The sequence below is a fragment of the Dromiciops gliroides genome, chromosome 5 (assembly GCF_019393635.1).
Source record: "Dromiciops gliroides isolate mDroGli1 chromosome 5, mDroGli1.pri, whole genome shotgun sequence".
Taxonomy (NCBI): Eukaryota; Metazoa; Chordata; class Mammalia; order Microbiotheria; family Microbiotheriidae; genus Dromiciops; species Dromiciops gliroides.
The window spans coordinates 62,906,068-62,924,671 of NC_057865.1; the positions used below are offsets into that span (position 1 = coordinate 62,906,068).

At 41.9% G+C, this 18,604-nt stretch overlaps 1 protein-coding gene across 3 annotated transcripts in view; it reads right to left on the reverse strand.

The window, feature by feature from the left end:
• The window catches only part of ARHGAP21 (Rho GTPase activating protein 21), a 151,461-nt gene extending 134,118 nt beyond the window's left edge, over positions 1-17,343 (reverse strand). The window contains exons 1-2 of one of the 3 annotated variants that reach the window (XM_043964940.1): positions 17,102-17,343; positions 15,160-15,486 (exon numbers count right to left, since the gene is read on the reverse strand). In XM_043964940.1, coding sequence (XP_043820875.1) covers positions 15,160-15,234 — 75 coding nt within the window. In that variant the 5' untranslated portion in view covers positions 15,235-15,486; positions 17,102-17,343. Of the gene's footprint in view, positions 1-15,159; positions 15,487-15,732; positions 15,866-16,703; positions 16,722-17,101 lie in introns of those variants that run through there. The other 2 variants (XM_043964942.1, XM_043964941.1) reach the window with 2 other exon arrangements.
• Between the last annotated feature and the right edge of the window lie 1,261 nt (positions 17,344-18,604).

The following is an 18,604-nucleotide window of genomic DNA, read 5'->3' on the forward strand; positions in this document are numbered from 1 at the left end:
AGCAGTATGTTTAACACAAGAGTCAATAATTTTCAAGGCAACGAATTTAACTTATGAATAATTCTACAGAGGAGTTCTTAACCTAGAGTCCACGAACTTGTTTCTAAAATATTTCAATAACTATTTTTGAATGCAATTGGTTTCTTGGAACCCCAAGTATTTTAGTTTCTGGACTTAAAAAATATTCTGAGAAGAGATCCATGGGATGCCAAAAGATTCCATACCTCAAAAAATGTAAAGAAAACTAGAAATAAGCTCTTGGAGGGCAGATATTCTCAGTGTTTTATTTGTTCCCCTAATACCTACCACAATGCCTGGAACATAACAGAAACTTAATAAATGTTGACTGAGTTCATAGTATTGTACATTGACCAAGACACATCCACAAGACATTTTACCAGTAATTAAACTTTTGATCTGCTTCTAAGAAGCTCCTAATAATTAAGTCTATAATCTAACATAATTTCAAAAAAAATTTCACAAATGATACCTATAGATTAAAAAGTTCTACATGTAGCTATTATCTCACTTCAAATGAAAAGGAAAAATGTACTATTATCCAGGTATACTAGAGAAGTTGATGAAATTAATTTTTTTCTAGCTCTTAAAAACCGTCATTTTTATAACAGCTTATTACATTAGGCTTCCAGGGCCAAACATCTTTAAGGACAATAGTTGTAATCGATATTCCAGTGGGCAAGAACAATAGCCTCTTACGTGTTTCTTTTCTATCCCTATTTGGCCAGGCCAAGTGCTATATCCTTATGCACTTATGGACCATAACAATTTTCATTTCGATAACAGTAGAAAGCAGAGTTAGCATTACACATACAAGAAAGAACAGAAAGAAAGGCTCTTTTTTTTTTGGGGGGGGGTGAGGCAATTCGGGTTAAGTGACTTGCCCAGGGTCACACAGCTAGTAAGTGTCAAGTGTCTGAGGCCAGATTTGAACTCAGGTCCTCCTGACTCCAGAGCCCTCTATCCACTGCACCACCTAGCAGTCGCAAGAAAGGCTCTTCTTAAAAATTTTCCTCTACTCAAGTTCTATTCTAATGTCTCTTCAAGGCCTGGAATAGACTGTGAGAGTTTCCAAAGGCTAAGCCAACAGAATTCATGCTTTGGTATGGCCTATGAACTGGAAAGAATCCTCTCAAAGATTCTATGAGAACAGATCTCATGATGAGGCTGGTGCTCAGGAAAAAAAAGGACAAAGTCACACAAGCTGATCTCTTAGCTAAGCTTTTGTTGTCGTTCAGTCATTTTTCAGTTCTGACTTTATGATCCCATTGAGGGTTTTCTTGGTAAACATACTAGAGTAGTTTACCATTTCCCTTTCCAGCTTATTTTATAGATGAGGAAACTGAGGCAAAAGGGTTAAGTGACTTGCTCAGGGTCACATAGATAGTCTCTGAGGCAAGATTTGGACTCAGGCCTTCCTGACTGCAGGCCTACCACACTATCTACTGAGTCAACTAGCTGCCCCCTAAGTAAGATAGAAAGTGATAAAATTCTGCCACTTTCAAAGACCAAATAAAACAAAGAGTTATAATCTATATCAGTACTCACATAAACTAAATCACAAATGTTCAGAGCACAAGCATTGTAAAATTCCTTCTCTGACGTTTTACCTTATACTCAGCAAACTGGTAAAAGTCTCAAAATATGGAAACAGTCAACGTGGGAAAGGGGTTTGTGGAAAGACAAGTACCCAGTTACTCAGGCACCTGAGCAGAGTTTTGAATTTGTCCAACCTTTCTGGAAAGCCCTTTCCAGTAATTAAAGTATGTATATCTTTTCACTCAGAGATGCCTTAAATGGTATACAGTCCAAGATCAAAGACAAAAACGTCCCATATACAAAAACTTTCTGTGGTAGCAAAGATCTAGAAACTAAGCAGGTACCCATTAACTGGTGAATGGCTAAAAAAATTATATAAATTTAGTAAAATATTACTGCGTTGTCACCAATTATGACTGAAGAATTCAGAGAAGCACTGGAAGATATATTACATTTCATCACTTCATATAAGCAAAATCAGGAAAACAACAGAATGAACAGCAATAAAGAAACTGAACACTAATTATAATGACCAGGTCTGTGCACAAAGGGGAGATGAGAAAATCCACCTACCACCCTTCTTTGTGGAAATGGGGAACTATCGGTATAGACTATTACATATACTATCAGATTCAGATGGTGTATTTAGTATGTTTTGCTGAAATTATTTCTCACCCACCCGCTCTCTTTTTTATTCTATTGCTATAAGAAATAGCTCCCTGGGTTAGGATGGGGAAGAAATGTTTAAAAATAAAGCTGATGTAAAAATAAAAGTTAACGATTTAAAAAATGTGTAAATGCCTATTAAAGATCAGTACAACAAGAACAAAATACCTTCAATAAGGTCTAAGGACAACAAAGAATTTGTTGGAACATGAACAACACACTATGCAACTCTGCATTAATATTTCTAAATCCAAAGTAGATAGGATTAATAGGAATGGGAAAGGTTCTAAATTTAGAGTACCATTTTCAAATCAAATATAGTTCTAGCATATAGTTCTAGGTCACCTATCAGTTGCCATTCTATAATATTAAAAAAGTGTTCCCTTTGGGTAGCCTAAACTCATTCGATAAAATGGAATTATCCAAAGAGTCCCAGCCACTGAGAACTCAATTATAAAGTGGCTGTCTTCCCTACCAATATGAGTAAGACCTTCATATCACCATTACCTACAAATGTGGCTTATTCCATAAAGTACTGTTTACACACATTTAACAGCCTATCTATGCTACAAATGATTTATCTCAAAAATTTAATAAGCAAGTCTTCCAGTATGGAAAGTGGGAAAGTAAACAATTCCAATAAAGAAAAGGACTTGTCTAAAGAAACTAACCCATCAACCAACTCAGCTTTTTAAAAGACCTGCTCAGAAAAATGAAGACAGGTAATAGAGAATAAATGTACACAGTATTTGAAGAATAAGTATCAGCAGTTCCAATCCTAAGAATTAGCTTACATTAAAAGAAACCAAGGACAACTAAAAAACAAACAAACAGAGGTTTGATAAGTCTACTGGATAAAAGAGAAGGCCCAAAGAAAATTAAAGGTCACAGCTTACAGTGGATAAGATGATACAGAGCCACTCAATTCCTATTTTGCTTCTACTTCTTCCAGAAAGAAAAAATTCTTTGGATAGAAAAGAGCAAAACATGGCTGACAGGAACAGGTATGAAGGGAAGCAAGGGGATAGTGAGACAGACCCTAGTCATTTTGTATGACTTACTTGGACCCAAAGGACTATCTTGGACCTGGGGTACAGAAAGAAATGGCAAAAATTATTACTAAGTCATCTTCAGTGATCACTCAAAGACAGGAAAACTTGAAAAGACCCATTGGGGTCTGAAGAAGGGCAATCATTGTTCTGATTTTCAAAAAAGGAGTAAGACTAAAGTTTGTCAACTATAGGCCTGAGAGACTTCAACTCTGACAAAATTCTACAAAATATTTATTAGTGAACACCTTGGAAAGAAATAAAAGATCACAATCAGCACGTCATTATCAACAGGTCATGATAACCTAAACCTTTCTAATTTTTTTTTAAACAGGTTTACTGAAACTGGCAGATCATAGGTATTTTATAGATCTGAGGTTCTTAACCAGGTATCCCTGGATACATTTTAGGGGATGTGTGAACTTGGAAGGAAAATTTTATTTATTTCAATATAGATGAATGTATGGATAGATGGATGGATGGATATAAAATTTTAAACATCTAAAAACAGTTTTCTGAGAAGGAGTCCATAGATTTGATCAGACTACCAAAAAGTTTATGACACACAAAAAAAGATTAAGAACCCCTGCTATAGATACAGTTTACTTTGCTATTATGTAGAAAAGATGGAGAGATGCGAGTTCACAATAGTACAATCACATGGATTTGGAACTGGTTGAATGGCCAGCCTAACTACAGTCAACTTGAATTTGTCCAACCTACAGTTGGACATTGGAGTTCTCCAATGGCTGCTTCAGAAATTTTGCTTGGCCCTATGTTGTTTAACTTATCAATGGCTTAAAGGCATAGCAGGCATGTTTATCAAGTCTGCAGATGACAAATTTGAGAGAGGTAGTTAATACTGAAAGAGTCAGGATTCAAAAATATCTTGACAGGCTAGAACACTGAACTAGATCTAACAAGATGAAATTTAATCAGGTTAAATGCAGAGGCTCACCATTGGGTTCATAAAAAAAAAAATCAACATTACAAGATATAAGAAACATGGCTAGCTAGAAGCTCATCTTTTGCATGTACTGCAAATTCAATATGAATCAACAGTATGATATGGCAGCTAAAAGAATTCTAAGCCAGGTTAGAACATTAAGAGAGTCTCGAGTCCCTAACACTAACAGAGTTCTTTTCAACACAGCACAGTAAAAGTTCAGATCAGGCCACTGTATGATGAAACAAGGTATCCATTTTTATAAAGTCCTTTGTACTTTCAGAGATATACGAAGCCTACTACATGGCCTGTATGATCAAGAAAAGCTTCATCATAAGCCAATCATTTCCCAATGACATCAAGATTAGAGATGACCCAAATCTAGTCTCGACTCCCTGAAACTATTGATAATATGACATTTTTGAGTCCTTACACTTTCAACATGTAGAATTTAACTTAAGAACACTTGCAGATTCTTACAGACTACTGTACTGCTTGGACGGCCTCCTTGGCTTTAGTTTCAATAACCAAGATGGTCATCTTTTTAACCTATCACTTCAATGACATCAGGAAGAAGACTGTTCTATTGCAAGACTACTCTAATGAAATGAAAATTCTTCCTTATTATTGATCCCAAATCTGCTTCTTTGTAATTTCCACACATTGTTCCTACCTTGGCCTTCTGGATTAACAGTAGCCTATACCCTCCTTCCATGTGACAGTCCTTCATATATTTAAAGAATGTCATTTCTCACAAAACCACCAACTTTTCCCTTTTCTAAGCTAAACATCTTCAATTGCCTCAACCATGACTCATGTAGTTTTAAGACGGCCTATCATCTGACACGGTAAATTAGGAATATTCAAATGGGAGCAACATGCCTCAAAGTACAACTTGCAATACCAAATACAAAAAATACATTTCTGACCACCACAGAATACAGGAGAACTACGTGCCCTCATGATCTGGGTATACTTCTATTCTTGCAGCCTAAGACTGTATTAGCTGAAGCTGCTAATATAATATAATACACACATACACACACCCCATTGACTCATGGTGATCTGTAGGTTGCCTAAAATTCTATGAGTTTAAGAAAGTCAGAACAATTTAGAGGCCTGATATTTATAAATCATGTGATTAAATACTTAAAGACAACTTGGTTGAATTATTTTATAGTCTAGCTTCCTAACCTAAAATAAAATTTTTAAACACCCACATTACTCCTAATGCATTTATAAAGATTCTAATTTCCATTATCTAGCCTAAGAAAGAATGGCTTTGAAAGGTCTAGCACATTTCAGTTTTGTATTTAATCATTTTCCCTTATAGTACATTAACAAGTTATTAAGCCTAGGATATATTCATGAGATACTACCTTCATATTAAAGTTTTTATTATTATTTTTCTTGAAGAGCAGTGGTGTGAAGGAGTACTTTAATATGTATTAGGGAAATGTAGGAGGCTAAGTACTGTCCTCATTGAAGACTCTTTGTAGTGATAGCAATTACTACACTCCATGAGATTTCTGCTCAGATACTTGAGCTTAAAAAGTTACAGTCATGTTGATACTACCCATGTTGCTACTGTTATTATTCTCAATAGCAGTAGGCTGTATTTATTATAACCACAGTATGCACCTTTTGCCAAAGCAAATACCAAGTACATAACAACTCATAATACCTCACAGTTTATATAGCGCTTTAAAGTTTACAAAGCACTTTCCTTCCCAACAGCCCTGTGAAGTAGAAAGAGTATCAGTATTCCCTTGTTAGAGATTATCAAAGGTAAAAAAAATTGAAGTGATTTACTAAGGGTCATACAGCATAGCTAAGAAGGCTGATGAGAGACTTTAGTTTCAATATTCTGATTCCAATATCACTCTACACAAGTATGTGTTCTCTGTCTTCCTTTCTATAAATATGCATGTGTGTATGTACACATACATATATAAACACATCTATGTATACACACACACACACACACACACATATACACACACATACACATAAATATGTTTTTCTCCCTGGCCTGGACCAAATTCTTGACCTCCCAAGACAAGAATATATGCTCAAAAAGTGTTTAAGTATTGCTTTTAGTAGTGTAGGTTTACTGAAAAACAGATGGCTCACAAGATTGGAAATGTGATCCTTGAAGCCTTTTAACAGTTTTGTATATTCTCCACAGACTCTTCTTGGGCACTCTCAATCAATCCTCTTTTACTTGCTGTGATTTAACAGTTTTAATCTTTTTTTTTTTAGGGTAGTGAGGGTTAAGTGACTTGCCCAGGGTCACACAGCTAATGTCAAGTGTCTGAGGCTGGATTTGAACTCAAGTCCTCCTGAATCCAAGGCTATTGCTTTATCCACTGTGCCACCTAGCTGCCCCCTAACAGTTTTATTCTTATACTTTTTATGCATTTTCCCTAATATCAAATAATTGTTAGCTATAGTCTTGCATATGGTAGCAGAGCTGCTATTTCCTGCAGTGGTGATACATAAATAAGTAGAGGTCATTTCTTTTAAAAGGCATTAGGAGTTAAAATTCTCTCTCAGTTTATTTATACATTGTGAGGAAGAATGATCTAAAGAACTCCTACTACAAGAAGGGAGAGAAAAGGCATTAGACTGCCCACCACACTGAAGGTCTACAGAGCTGTTGTGCTGACCCTATTGTTTATGCCTGTGAAACCTGGACAGTATACAGCCAGGAAACTGAATCGCTTCCATTTGAATTGCCTTAGGAAGATTCTGAAGATCACGTGGCAACATAAGATACCAGAAACAGAGGTCCTCTCTTGAGCTAAACTCCCAAACATTCAAACTCTACTAGAGAGCACACAACTCTGATGGGCCGGCCATGTAGTTTGAATGCCAAATGCCTAAAAGACTATTTTATGGAAAACTCTCAGAAGGCAGGTGCTCACGTGGTGGTCAGAAAAAGTGATGTAAGGACACTCTCAAGGTCTCTCTTAAGAACTCTGGAATTGATTCTATGACACAGGAGACACTGGCACAGGACCACCCAGAATGGCTTGCTCCCATTAGAGAAGGTGCTATGCTCTATGAGCAAAAAAGAATTAATTGCAGCAGCTCAAAAGAAACATGAGATGCACAAATTTAAAGAATCCAACCCAAATGTTCACATGGATTATTTGTTTCCGACCTGTGGTAGAGCATTCAGAGCTCATACTGGATTGTTCAGCCAGAGTTGGACACACTGTAACTTGACTCTCAAAGGACAACAACCAACCAACCACCCACAAAGGATCTGGGCAACCTATGACTTCACAGAAGTCCTAGGAAATTGTCTGAGGTACACAAAGGTCAGTTGACTTACCCAGGGTCCCAGGCTAGTGTGACAATTAAAATTTAATGTGGTTGGGGCAGCTAGGTGGCAAAGTGGATAAAGCACTAGGCCTGGATTCAGGAGGATCTGAGTTCAAATCCAGCCTCAGACACTTGACACTTACTAGCTGTGTGACCCTGGGCAAGTCACTTAACTCTCACTGCCCCACCAAAACACCCCCCCCCAAAAAAAAACCCCAAAACAAAAAAATTTAATGTGGTCACCTAATATATTTGTTACTTAGAAATTAGAGGCTACTGCACCAGTTTGGGGCATTAAGCATTTATTAAAGTATATTAAATATAGTAGAGAGGGGCAGCTAGGTGGCGCAGTGGATAGAGCACCGGCCCTGGAGTCAGGAGTACCTGAGTTCAAATCCGGCCTCAGACATTTAACACTAGCTGTGTGACCCTGGGCAAGTCACTTAACCCCAATTGCCTCACCCCCCCCAAAAAATATATATATATAGTAGAGAGAGAACACGTGCCTCTGAGAGATAGTAAAGCCTAGAGAGAAAATGGGGAACCCTAGAGAGCTGCGTCTGCACACACCCCATTCCCACTCTCAAGAGAGTGAGTGTGGGGTAGCCAGGTGGTGCAGTGGATAGAGCACCGGCCCTGGATTTTGGAGGGCCTAAAATCATATCCAGCTTCAGACACACTTGACACTTACTAGCTGTGTGACCCTGGGCAAGTCACTTAAATCCAATTGACTCAAAAAAAAAAAAAAGAGAGAGCTAGAGTGAGTCTACAAGCTGATTGAGGGCAGGAGCAGAGCCCGCCTAATAAACATTGTTCAAAGCTCACTGGCTAGCATCACTCAAATCTATTGGTTCACTGGATTTGAGGGCAGTTCAGTGCAGTCATGCTGATGTCAGAGCTCAGATCCTCTGGCGGGAACAAAGCTTTCAGGTAGGTGTGGTTTGGGGGCCCCTGGAAGTCCCAAAACCCCCATTATTAATAATTTTCTCACATTAACAAATAGGATTTGAACTCAGATTGTCCCAACTCCAAATTCAGTATTATATTCATTAACCTTTTTTATACATACAGTATAAGAATAATGTAAGTTAACCTTCATAATTCTTTCAAATTATTCAATGGCAGTGAGTTTTTAATGTATCAAGGTCAATATGATGTAGCCAATCTTTACACTCACACCAAAGTTCAAATCCAACGCCTCCTTTTATAAGAGAGAACTAAGGCCCATAGAGTTAAGTAACTTTGCCAACATTGGAGAGGTAATAACTAGCAGACAGGAATTGAGGCCATTAGTCTCCACATTCAGTCACTGCCACTTTAATCAGCTGTCCTTTCTCTGGACTTTGCATATCATCTGAGTTTATTGGGGGGTGAAGGTAGTACTTTTACACAAGAGTTTTAATACAGATACTGATTAGCACAGAGATGAGCCCCAAATTTGTTTCCAGTCTTCTTTACTTCCCTCCAAGTATTCTGCAATCCATCTACACTGGGCTTGTTCCTGAGAGAGGACACTCTATCTCCATCTCCCGACTCAGTGCTTTTCCACTGGTTGTCCGTAACAATTGGAATACTCTTCCTCCTCATCTCTGCCTTCTTTCAAGACTTTCTGCATTCTGAATCATGACTTCTGCAAGAGTTCTTTCTCTCCAGTTCCCTTCACTTGCCGATTCCTTCCTTCTAAGATTATCTCCAATTTACCACATTTACATCTTGTATGGGAATGGTTGGATCCACCATTAGAATGTGAACTCCTTGACAGCAGGGGCTGTTTTTGTCTTTATTTGTATCCCCAGCAGTGTCTGGTACAATTTGTTGTTGTTCAGTCATTTCTGAATCTTCCTGAACCCATGGACCATGTCATGCCAATACTGGCCATGGGGTTTTCCTGCCATTTCCTCCTCCATGGGGATTAATGAAAACAGAGGTTAAGTTTGTCCAGGGTCACACAGCAACTAAGTGTCTGAGGCCAGATCTGAACTTAGATCTTCCTGGCACGAGGCCCAGAACTCCATCCACTGAAGCACCTAGCAGCCTCTAATAGGTGCCTATGTCTGGTACACAGTAATCACTTAATAAATGCTGACTGATCGATTTGTCTAGAGAACAGGATATATCCATGCTTCCTGAAGCTTTATCTGATACCCTCAAATTCAGCAGTCAATGCTACTGCTGGCCCTCCTAGTACCTCCACCTTGTCACACACAAGAATCACAGAATTTTCAAGCTTCAAGAAAATTCCTCATTTTACCCATAAGGAAATTGGGACTTCACTAGGTCAAGTGGCTTGCCTGAATTACAACTCACTTATTTGGCATTCCCAACAGAGAGAACAGATGCTGCCAGGAGCAGTCAATGCCTTGCCTGGCTTGGAGACTTTACTGTGAGATTCTCCTTCATTAGTTTAATGACACAATGAATGGACATGTAAATGTAGATGAGGAAATTAAAGAAGTATCTTTCCAATGGTATCTTTAAACCATTCCTCTTAAATTCAATAGCCACAAATAAATTACTAAATGCAAAAAAAGTATTCAGCATAAACACTGGTATTTTCACAGGGGAAATGATCAAACCAAACCTAAATATATCCCCATATCATTTGTCTTTCTGTCTTGTATTCACTGTCCTGATAACAAACTTCACTAAGACCCCAGTGCCAAAGTCTGAATTAATTTGTCAGAGATTCAAGGCCTTCCAAAGTCTGGTATCACCTACTTTCCCAGACTCCTTTTGGCTTATTTCCTCTCCACATACTTTGTCTCACCAATCTGGACACAACATCCCTGCTCTGGTGGTCCCTATTTCTAGATTCCATGCCCCAACTTGGTATTCTAAGGAGGAAAAGATTCCCCTTCCTTTTTTCCCCCCGCTTAATTCCTTTCCATAGTTTAAAACTTATGATCCTTGATCTTGCCTATCAGTAATGGCTTTTCCTAACAGACCTCCTATAATAGTGTTTGAGAAGTTCAGTACCCTGATCAAGTAATATTACATACTAGAGAGCTTATGTCTGATCTTCCTATTAGACTGATTCCATGTATCTTCCTCACTTTCTGGAACATTGTTCTGCAAACAACAGGTGCTTAATATACGCACACCATACTAACAAACACTAAGTCTTGATAATAGGTACAATTACCTTACATGTAAATTAATAAACATGAAACTCCTTATATTTCATCTTTACACCACGAATCAACTGCCACATATTTTTGGAGAACCTACTTTGGGTTTAATACTGTACAGAACACCCAAACTGCCTATAATACAGTAGTCCTACATGTATGTACACATACAAACACACACACAAACACATACATAAGCAAGAAACAGAGTGAATAAGACAATGTTAAAAAGCCTACGTCAAAAAAAAATTTTTAAGCCTACATCATAGATTGTTCTATCAGAGCAGACTCTTGCCCCACCAAAAAAATTAAATTAAAAAAAGCCTACATCATAGATTGTTAAAGTTCTTACAATCAAAGATGCCATTTGCTAAAGTATACACCCTAAGGAAGTCAAAGACAGAAAAGAAGGTTCCATGTACACCAAACTATTTATGGCAGTGCTTTTCACAGTAGCAAAGAAATGAAAACCGAGTAGATACCTATTAATGGGGAATGGCTAAATCAATTACAATACAGGAAAATAAAGGAATTTTACCACACTGCAATTAACAATGAAAATGAGGGATACAGGGAAGCATGAAAGACCTATATGAAAGGACAGAATGTAAGCAAAAGTAAAATATATATATATATACACACACACACACATGATCATTACAACACTGTAAATCAAAGAACAACAAAACAATGCTATATAATTTTAAGTGGCCGAGATTGGCCCAGAAGATGATATGAGAGAAGTGGGGGGCTGTGAGGGTAGGGTATTTCATATACTGTTGTACTCAATGAACATGTTGACTGGTTTTGCTGAATAGCTTTCTTTCCTTCCTTTTTTATTCTTTATTATCTGAGAGGGGGGAAATCAATACATTAGGAAATTAAGGCAATGTGAAAACAGAAAAGCTACCTATAATTTTAAAAATTAAAATAGGATATCATATAATAAAGTGTGACTTGTGCAAGAGGAGTCAGAAAAGATAGAGGAAGCACAGGTATTTGGGGAATCCCAGGGTATGAACCTCTATAATAAACAAGTCATTTACCTGAGCCTCAGTTTGCTCATCTTTAATGTAGAGATAATATCTATAACACCTCCCTCACAGGGCTGTAATAAGTATCAAATAAGATCCTAGCTACACACACACACACACACACACACACACACACACACACACACACACACACACACACACACACACAAGCAGGGCTATAAAGCTCCAGCACCAATGCAAATGGACAATTCCTCTTAAAGTTTCAGAGTTACTTGGGTGGGGCAGGAGCAATTAAATGACTTGCTCAAGGTCATACAGGCCATGGGTGTCAGAGGCTGTCCCTCTTTCCAATGTTACACAGGGCCTCTTCAACATGAGCTCATACACAGCACTATGGAAAGGCTTCCAGAGTAAATGGGCCTGAAGCTGGATGCCGAAGGAAGGCAAGGCGAGGTAGCAGCAAACTCTGCAAGAGGAACAGGAGCAAGTGTTCAGGTTTCAAGGAAACACAAAAAATCCTCCACGGGCGGCATTGCAGAACCAAAAGCAAATACTCCTGCCCTTCGGGTTCAGGGCAAACACTTCTGAAAGGTTCATCTGCACATACTTTCAAATAAAAAAAATCCAATTTTGCCAAACATAACCTGAAGCATTTTCCACGGGGGAATAAAAACAACTACTTCCATCAGACTTGTGGCCTTTTCAGTTTCTACAAGGTGATAAATCCATTCGCATTTCTTTTCTTTAAGATGGGTGTAAGGCTTAAGAGGAACACAAATTTGCCTGTGTGTGAAGTTATACAGCAATAAACCTTATTTGTAGAAGGTGGAGTTGACTAATTAGATAAGGCTTGAAACAGAGACTCCCATTAACTACACTGATTTCTACTGTGGTCCAAGTTTGATTCCTCCCAACACGTTAACAAAATTGGTTTATGGAATTTCAGTCTTACCATTAAGAATTATATGTTATTACTTTATGATGAGTTAAAAACAGATAAATTTAACTATAAATTTAGGAACATCACTGAACACTTTTAAAGTAACACTGTTCTGTATTAAGGCATCAACAATTAACATTAGATTGCCAGAAGCTAAATAATAGACATAAGTAGTTCACCCAACTTAGTCTGCCAACATTATTGTAAAATAATTCCCTTTTAAATCTATACACTTATAAACGTTCCCTGGGATTATCATGTACAGGGAGTATAAAATAAATAAAAAGCATAACTAAATGAAAGAAACATTTGTGCATACTTCTTTTTATTGCGGATGTCAAACTGTTTCTCCATACTACAAGACCATTTTGCTTCAGTTTTTGTTATATATCCTAACAGACTATCTAGTATAGGAAAATGCACTGCTGTTAAATCTAATAAAAATATTTTCTCTATCTTTGAATGTGTCTATGATCACTCTAAATAAGAAAAATTAAATTTTACCAAAAAAAAGACATTTTTCTTAATTTCATCCAGACAAGTCACAATATGATCTTGCCAATAACATCAAAATTAAGACATTTCACAGACACTTGAAAAAAATAGATACTGTAATTGTTAATAGAAGCCAAGTGTGCAACTGGAAACATTTCTTTCTGGCCAGAGTACAAGAAGTGTCCATTATAAATCTTGTTTTCAAGGGTATTTAGCTGAGCTATTTAAAAAAATAACTTCCAACTGAAATTAGTTGTTGCAAGCTATAAAGCAAAAGGCATGCTAATTAAAGTGTCCATTAGAAACATGACAAGTCATTAGGAGTACACTGTATATTATATAAGTACTAAACATATCAAAGCAATCATCAAGTTGTAGACCTTCACATCAACTATTACACCAATTCCAAAAGGAGTTATTATGGTACCACATCAACAATCAGAGGATTATGTTGCTACTGTACTTAGTAATGTTCATGTTTGTACCTACAAACAGGTGTTTTAAGATGTTGTCTAGAAGTAAAGCCTGAAGGATACTTCGAGCAATATCATCTGACAAAAAGTAAAGCTAAATGAACTCCAAATAAATTACTGCACGCCACCAGATCAATCATTAGTAAACACGCATCAACTTTGGATATCTCATATGCAGTCAACAGTGTGGGGAAAAAATTTTCTATCTATACAATGTATGAAAGATTAAGTTCACCTTTAAACTATTTTGTAAAACTGTCAATTCATGCCGTTGCAAATGTAACAGTCTTCATTAGTTAATATTACATGATTATGAAGTGAAAGCACTTAGAAATGACTAGGTGAGAGGCACATACTTAACTCTTAATTGCAGCTATTTTTGTTGTCAAGTTAAACAGTTAATATTACAGTAACAATATAGGTGTGCTTTATAAAGCAAGGTTTGCTGAATCTTTTCAGTTTCAGTATGCAAACTATGGTAATCTTCAATAACACAGTAAGGATATATTCCTTCATCATAGGAATAGATTCAAAATGAGAGAGAGAGAAAGAGAAAGAGAGAGAAAGAGAGGGAGAGAGAGAGAGAAGCATTCAAAGTTAGGTTCATACATAGTGAGTAGCTGCAGTCCTGATTTTAAAGAAAAGCTCTGAAGAAACAAGCATCCTTCCTGTCTTCTGTTAGGGTGACCTGGCACTACAAATAATGATGTACATAAGGAGCAGAGAAGACACTGACAGCGGGTCCTTCAGAAAAGGGCAGCCTGAACAGGCAAGACAAAACACTTTTTCTTTTTTTTTTTTTAACTAAGGACACTAATTCACAAAACTTCTAAGTAAATAGAGACTCACCAAAAGCAGGAGAGTTCTCAGAGGTAATCAAAGATACAACACTACCTACAAAACATATTCAAGGCTTTAAGTTAGGTTCACTGGAAGACTGGAGTTTTCTCAAAGGGAAAGACAATTTACACCAGTAGCAATCAAACCAAGGCAGACAGATACATCTGTTCTAATTTTCTCCTGGTCCCAGTAGGAGACCAAATACAAGACATTAAAAAAAAAAAACCAACCACTACACATCATATCAACATACACAAAAACCTGTAATGAGCTTCCTACTGACAGAGGGACTTTACACATGGCCTAACCTGAAAGCCTTTAACCCAGTATCCTTGAAGAAAAGAGTATCAATTGGGGAAGAGGGGGTGCCCTCCAGGGAGGAGAGGGTGTCTCTCTTTCCTTCACCCCCCAGACACCTGGATGTTGGGAATTCAATACTCGGGGTTTGGAAAAAACGAAGTATGGCAACCTGAGAGCTGGGGAAACTTTCTTCCCCAGCCAATCGGGGCAGTCTTGAGAAACAAACATGGGCAGTGGTTTAAACTCTCCACTACTCAGTCCAGAGAACCAGTCATTAATCAGCTGAAATCCAAATAAAAAACCAAACAAACAAACCAAACCAAACTCCTTTTCCCTTGAAGCATCTCAGCTGCAGAGGTGGCAGCAGGCATCCCAGCAGACACTCATGGTGCTTCCCAGAACAAACAGCTGGGGGAAACAGCTTGGGCTTGGGCTCTTACCTCCTTGATAGGTGTTCCACTAGGTTGATGCCCATCTCCATCTCCCTCAGGTAGACCAGTCCAACGTGTCGCCATTATTTCATTTCAAATTACAAAGGAGGGGCAAATCCTCTGAGGTCCACATTGGAGGAAAAACTCACAGGCACACACCCACAGCGATGCAATTCCAATCCAGCCCCAGCGAGGGGGGAGATAATCAAAGACAACGGGACTGTTATATTTAGAAAACAAAAAACCAAAAACACCTTCTTCAAAACACCGTGATAAATCACTTAGGACTTCAAATGAATTCGGGGTCTTCCTCCATTTCTGTCGGTTGGAAAACAGCTAAAAAAAAAAAGATTAAAAAATGAATAAAGAAGAGAGTAAGAAAGATGTGTCTGGGCTTGGGGTAAGGTTCCCTCCCCCTCCCCCCCCCACCCCATTCAGCCGCTCATCCCTTGCTGGACTAATTGCAAAACCTGGTCATTTTCTTCTTCCTCCTCCTCCTCCCATCCCCAGAGTTCTGGGGGATCCGAGTGTGAGGAACAAGAGCTTCCCCACCAAAAGAAACCCTTTCCTGGAACAAGTTACCCAGAATAAACTCTCCGTAGCCAAGGTAGCCCTTTCTCCTAATCGGGGACAAGATTCTTTCCGCCCTTTGAATGGTTCATTAGTCCAGCCCAAGAGCTCATCTGAATATATCCTCCCTTAGCAAACCCCACAAATAGGGTAAAGCTCCCGTAACCAGAAAGGGGGAGAAGGGGGGTACACTCCAGTTTCAGCCCAACACCCGCGGTTCTGGAGATTGGCAGTGATTATTTAGGGTGTGGGGTTTTTGTTTGTTTAAGGCATTTCAATAACAAAGTTCTGGGGACAGAATATAGAAATCTTCTGCATTCCTCCGAGACCACCGTTAAGTGAACTCCCCCCACGTATCTGAAATAGGATAATGTTTTTCAAACACGTCCACCCCCATCCCTCCAACCCTCCCCACCTTCTTACCCCCAAACTATACAAAAACAAGCTTCCGATTAGGATGACCGTTCGATGCGCCCCAAGGCGTGCGGTAAACCCCCTCCCCAGGATAATTAAGGCAAACACAATTCCGGGAACCCCTTAAAACTCTTCCCCCCCATCTCTCTCCCCGTAAGCCCCTTCCCCACTCCAGCGTCTCTCTTCCGCGGAGGTGGCTGTTTTCTTTGGCTGCCAAGGAACAGGGATGGGTGGGGAAGAGTGGAGAGAGCCTGGCGGAGGGGAACGAGGCTGGTAGGGACCCCCAAGACCGGGAAGCTTAGCCTGGGGGAGTGGGGGGTCATCGACCCCTCTTGGCAGTCTGGTGAAGCCGCTGGACCCCTTCTCGGAACCGAGTTATTAAAGACAAAAATAAAATTGAAGGGATTATAGGGGAAACTGATCATATGGAAATACAACGATCAAGTCAGTGCAAAAAAAAGATATTGAGTTCAACGACCCCAGGCTAAGCACCCCGGGACGAGGGCGGGGTTTTACTGCCTAAGTTAATGGGCGCCCCCTCCCCGTTCTAACCCTGCCGCCACACACACCTTAGAAGGAGTGGGGGGAAGTTCCCCCGACCCCCACCACCTACCCCTGCTTCCTCCGCCCCTTCCCCCGGGAAAGGGAAGCCCCAAGTTGGGGGTTGAGGGAAGCGGGCGGGCGGGGGCCAGCCTGGGAAGGCGGGAGCCGGCGCAGCGCTAGGCCGCGGGCTCGGTTAATATTAATGAGACGGCCGGCAGGGGCCGGGCCGGGCCGGACACCTCGGCGGCCGCCGCCGCTGCTGCTGCCGCCGCCGCCGCCGGCCTTTGTGCCACTTCCTCCCCGACCTCGCCGCGCGTGCACACACGCACATGCACACTCGCGGCTCGGCTCCAACTTCCCCCGGGAGCGCCCTCCTGTGCTCCCCATGGCCCTCGCCCACCTCCCCACCCACACCCCCACGCACCGGGCGCCGGCTCGTGCCGCCTTCTCTCCGCAGAGCAGCCGCCCCCGACCCCTCCCGGGCACTGCCACGACCTGCCCCGGCCGGCCGGGCCTCGTGGGGGGCGGGGCGGCCGCCGCTACGGCCGGGCTCCGGGGTCCCTGGGCGGGCTGGGCCGGGGGCCCCGCTCGGGCGCCCCGCGAGGACCAAGTGACAGGAGTGGCTTTCTCCTCCGCCGCGCGGATTGTTTCCCGGGGGCGGATTTCTCGCTTCTTCCTCCCTGGATCCACCTCCTCCCACTCCCCTCCCTCCCCTCCCCTCCCCTCCCCTCGCGCCTCTCCTCCCCTCCCCAAGGGAGGCTCGAGGGCTGGTTTTGTGCGTGAGCGCGATGTGCGTGCGTGTGTGAGTGTGTGTCTGGAATAATACGGTCCTCCCCGCCGAGCTCGGCACACCCCCTGCCCGGCAGAGCGGCCTGCGGGCGGCGAGGGCACAGACCGCCGGGGCCAAGGGGAGCCGGGCCGGGCGAGAAGCACGGGCTCGAGAGGGACCGAAGCGCAGGTTGGGGCGGGGGGGGGGGGTTCTCCGCCCGGGTGTGTCCCGTCCCCAAGTGTTCTCGGGTACGGGCTAAAGGGCACTCATTCAAATTTTATTTAAGTCGAGGGGAATAGGGCCTTTCGGCCGGAAGGGATAAGCAAAAGGAGCCCGGGCCTTCTCGAAGTACAGCCGGACCGAGCCGCGTCTCCTTCCACGCCTAAGCCCCCTTTTATCCCGACCCTTCGGCCTTCTTGCTACCTCAGAGCCGACCCCGGGGCAGCTCCCTCCGCTCCGCCGCGCCTCCCAACATCTCCCGCTGCAAATTGGCCAATGGGGAGGAGGCATGAGGGGCACGAGAGCCAATCACGAGGCTCTCCTCCTGCAAAGGGGGACAAAGCCCCGCCCCTCACCGAGGGAGCTGAGCTGTAGGAAGAGCCACCGCCCCCTCCTCTATCTCCCCTCCCCACTCCACCCACGCCCCCACCGGAGAGACCACTCCCCGCGGGGGGAATCCTGGCTGGGCCGAAGTGCAGACAACGGCGGAGGCGGCGGGGCTGTGGCCACACCCCTCTCCTTCCCTCCCCTCCCCGCCCGCTAGCTGACTCGAGGGGCCGGAGTTGGCCCGGGTCATTGTTATCTGCCTTTCTGCAGGGGGGGCTGCTGCCCATTGTGTCTGGGCCGCTTTCTCCGTGGTCCGGGAGAATAAGGGAGAAACATCCCGAGAGCCTCGGGCTCCTTCTGCCTCCTCATCTTCCCCGGCTGCACCGAGCCCCCCTTCCTTCCTCCTTTCTCTCCCCTCCCTCCTCTCCGCCTCCTCCTCCTCCTCTTCCCCCTCTTCCCACTTCTCTTCTCCCCTCCTCCTCTGGCCTGGGGTCACGTTTCCCGATAACAAAAAGGAACCCCACCCTAAGCCTGGGTCCGGGTGCTTGGGAGATTTCGCCTCTCCCTGGGGGTGGGTGGTGAGACCACATTCTGATAAAATTGTGCCGCCGC